General features: G+C 60.6%; 1 protein-coding gene across 1 annotated transcript in view; it reads left to right on the top strand.

Moving 5' to 3' along the window:
* The window catches only part of EPS8L1 (EPS8 like 1), a 12,301-nt gene continuing 8,225 nt past the window's right edge, over positions 1–4,076 (top strand). Inside the window, exons 1-6 of the mRNA XM_040633834.1 lie at positions 1–17; positions 1,639–1,679; positions 2,021–2,079; positions 2,660–2,821; positions 3,126–3,275; positions 3,814–3,896. Coding sequence (XP_040489768.1) covers positions 1–17; positions 1,639–1,679; positions 2,021–2,079; positions 2,660–2,821; positions 3,126–3,275; positions 3,814–3,896 — 512 coding nt within the window. The remainder of the gene's footprint in view (positions 18–1,638; positions 1,680–2,020; positions 2,080–2,659; positions 2,822–3,125; positions 3,276–3,813; positions 3,897–4,076) is intronic.

Genomic DNA, 4,076 nt, shown 5'->3' with positions numbered 1-4,076 from the left:
ATGAGCACCACCACAGGGTAAGTGGCCCCGCCCCCTGCCCCCCAGGCTGCCCAGCCCCCTCTGCCGCCCTCTTCCCCGCACCCACAGGCGGCATTTACAGCAGCCCCGGCCTGGACACTGGGACAGATCCCTGAGCCGCGTCCTCCGGGTCTGGCCTGGGTTCGCGCTGCTGCTCCAGACACACGTGGGCTCAGCCCCGGACGCTAACTCTCAGCGGCGGCGTGACCCTGGCCAACGGACCCAAGCCCGAGGTCCTCCTGTGGAAAACAGGGACAATCCTGAGAGCTTAACACGACAGTGACGGTACAGGGCTTAGCCGAGCATGTGGCCAAGAGCAGGGACTCCACTCACAGCAGCCGCTACTGCTGTTGTCAGCTTATTACTAAGCCGTGACCCTTTGCAGACAAATCTGGGCTGGTTTGTTTGTTGTTTTTGTTTTGTTTTAAGATTTACTTATTTCAGGGACACCTGGGTGGCTCAGTCGGTGAAGCGTCTGCCTGAGGCTCAGGTCATGATCCCGGGGCCCTGGGATTGAGTCCCAGTTGGCTCCCTGCTCAGCGGGGAGTCTGCTTCTCCCTCTGCCCCTCCCCCTGCTTGTGCTCGCCCCCCCACCCCAATAAATAAATAAAATCTTAAAAATTATTACAGAGAGAAAGAGAGCACGGGGGGAAGGGGCAGACTCGAGAGTGTCTTCAGTAGACCACGCTGAGCGTGGAGCCCGGTGAAGGGCTCGATCTCACGACCCTGAGATCATGACCCGAGCCGAAACCAAGAGTCCAACACTTAACCAACTGCACCACCCAGGAGCCCCTGGGCTGTTTTTAATAAAGTTCAAGTCTCCTGGCATGAGCAGCGCGAAGAACAAAGGGAGGCCCATGGGAATAGCTGCTTGGGAGATATAAGGTAGTGAGTTCTCCAGCACAGAGGTAATCAAATTGTGCTGAGATCGGACTGGCAGGAGCAGGATGAGGAGCAGAGGTTTGAATGAAAGTGTTTCTCGTCCTTCATCCCTGATCCCACTTGAGCTCTGAGTTTCTGTCGTTTCTGTGGAATTCTTGGAGAAGGTGTGACCTAGGAGGGGAGGTCAGGGGCAGGAGACAGAGAGGGATTTGGCTGGGAAGAGCCTGGCCCATGGGAGGAGATGGGGAGGATAAGTCTCCGTGTACCCCAAATACTAATGCTGGTGTAAAAACCTTCCTTTATTGAGCACCTACTGTGTGCTGCCCTTTGCATTAAGACTGGAAGTTAATTTATTGAGGCTATGAACCCCTCAACTCTCAGGGAATCCAGTAGCTCCACCAGACAGAGGCTATCAGATGACTAACCCCTACCTCACAGAAAGGGAAACCGAGGCAGGAGAGATTAAGTCTCCTATCCAGGGTCTTATAGCAAGGCAGTATTGACAGGGGATTTCAAGCCAGGTCTGTATGACAGCTGAGACCACACTCTCCACTGCCACCTGGTACCACACTGCCTTACCCGTGTGAAAATCCAGCTCTGGCTGTGCCCTCCGCTGCTCAGAACCCTCCAAGGTTCCCCACTGCCCTCACATGACGTCTCTGCTGCTCTGCTTGGCATTCAAAACCCCCATGATCTCCCAAGTCCCATGGCCCCTCTCACTCTCTTTTCCTTAAACAGCCCAGAAGCTGCCCCCAAACCAAGTGCCAAGTCAATCTATGGTGAGTTTGGGAACAAGAAAACCCCAGGCTGAAACTAGGTCTGAGGGAGGAGGGGCTGGGGCCTGGACTCCTGGGTCTGAGGGAGGAGGACTGGGGGGGGTCTGGACTCATGGGTCTGAGGGAGGAGGACTGGGGGGGTCTGGACTCATGGGTCTGAGGGAGGAGGGGGCTGGGGGCCCCAGACTCATGGGTCTGAGAGGGCTGGGGTGCCTGGACTGGTGGGTCTGAGGAAGGAGGTGCTGAAAGGTCGAGATTCCGGGTCTGAGGGTAGAGGAGACTGGAGGACTGGTCTCCTGGGTCTGAGGGAGGAGGGGCTGAGTCTTCTCCCCCCTCCCCCACAGAGCAGAGGAAGCGCTACTCCACTGTGGTTATGGCGGACGTTTCCCAGTATCCAGTCAATGTGAGTCTGGGGTCTGTGCTGCCCAGGGGAGGTTGTGGGAGGAAAGGCAGGCAGGCCTGGGAAGATGGAGGTGTTGAAAGCACTTGGGCCTCCAAGCAGAAAGCAGCTGGGAAACTGAGTTTGCTCATATGAGAGGTGGGCTGCTTCCGTCCTCCCTCACAAGGGGGTGTTCAGCAGAGGACGTCACTTGAAGAGGAAGTCCACTTGAATCTGCCATGTTTTCGTCCAGACCAGCTCTTGTGCTGGATGGTCAGGCCACGGGTACAAATGTTAGGTAAACCTGTGTGAGGACGGGTCAGACAAAGTGTGCCCGGTGCTTTAACGGAGGCAGAGGTGCTTGGAAGGGACTAGATAGAACCAGTGCCTTAGAGGAGGCTCCCCTCGTGCTGGGAGGCCAGACCCAGGTGCTAGTCACGCTGATGAAGGCAAAACACAGGGCCCTGGGTGGAGGCGCCCCCTGGGTGGAGCGGGAGGGGGAAGGCTTTTGGGAGGAGGTGTGTTTAGTCTCGGGCTAGAAGGGTGATGCGAGCCCACCCGGCACCATCCTGGGACTCCCTGCTTTCTCCGCGCCCCGTGCCAGCACCTGGTGACGTTCTGCCTGGGTGAAGAGGATGGCGTGCACACCGTGGAGGACGCCTCGCGAAAGCTGGCCGTCATGGACAGCCAGGGCCGCATCTGGGCCCAGGAGATGCTGCTGCGTGTGTCTCCGGACCACGTCACGCTGCTTGACCCCCTCTCCAAGGTGCCGGGGGACACGTGGGTGGCAGGAGCGGCTGGCATGAGCGGGCGGATGCATAGAGAGCTTGACCCTAGGGACGTCTGAGTGTGAACCTTGGCCCCTGCATGTCCTTCCTCTGGGAACTTTGGCGAGAGATCTCTGCCCCTGTTCTGAGCGTCCTTCGTCTCCCCTATTAAACAGGGGTGCTATCCGTAACCCCTCACCTCGCAGGGCTGCCTGTGCAGTGTCGGTGTACGTGCTGGCTCTGCTGAGGCCATGTAGTGCCCTCGCTTCCGGGCCTCAGTTTACCCGCCGTCCCGCCCAGCAGGAGGAGCTGGAGTCGTACCCGCTGGGCGCCATCGTGCGCTGCGACGCGGTGCTGCTGCCAGGCCGGAGCCGCTCGCTGCTGCTGCTCGTGTGCCAGGAGCCCGAGCGCACGCAGCCGGACGTGCACTTCTTCCAGGGCCTGCGTCTCGGGGTGAGCGCTCCTGGTCAGGGGAGCACCTGAGGCAGGGCTGGGACCCTGTGGGCGGAGTTGGAACACAGTCCGTGCAGACAGGGCGGGGCCTCTAGGGATGGGGCGTGGCCTGGGGAGAGGCGGGATCAGGGCCAGCAAAGGGGCGTGGTCTGGAAAGACGTTCTGGAAGGGCGGGGGTTTTGAGGACGGGCTGGAGGACCCGGTCGAGGTAGAACGTGAGGGCGGAATGGAGACCGAGGCTAAGGGTCCGGACGGAACACGACAGCACAGGGGGGAGAGGGTCTGGGAGCAGCTAGAACTAGAGGCGGGTATGGGCTAGGGGCAAGGAAACACCAGGACCCGGCCTCCGGGGTTGGGTACGAGGCCTAGGGCAGGGGCAGAGGTGGGGTGAGGGTGTGAGTTCACAGAGTGGGTGTGCATGGGGCACCATGCACAGACTGGAGGGGGTCTGGCGCCCAGCCAAGGAATCGATCCTTTGGACGTGGCCGGGGCTAACGGTTCGCGGGGTGGGGGCCTGGCCTGACGGCATGACTGGCAGGCGGAGCTGATCCGAGAGGACATCCAGGGGGCTCTGCACGACTACCGGTCGGGCCGCGGGGAGCGCAGACCCGCGGCGCTCAGGTAAGGGCGCTGGGCTGGAAGCGGGGTGAAGAGAGGACGGGTGGGGTCTCTGGGAGGTCGGCTTCCCCTCCTCGCCGCCTCGGTCACCCCCCCCATTCCTCCCCACCGCCTCGGTCTCCCTCCCCCATTCCTCCCCGCCGCCTTGGTCTTCCCCCCCCATTCCTCTCTGCTGCCTCGGTC

Source organism: Ursus maritimus, unplaced genomic scaffold (assembly GCF_017311325.1).
Source record: "Ursus maritimus isolate PB19 unplaced genomic scaffold, ASM1731132v1 scaffold_19, whole genome shotgun sequence".
NCBI lineage: Eukaryota > Metazoa > Chordata > Mammalia > Carnivora > Ursidae > Ursus > Ursus maritimus.
This window is presented reverse-complemented; position numbering and strand designations above follow the sequence as displayed.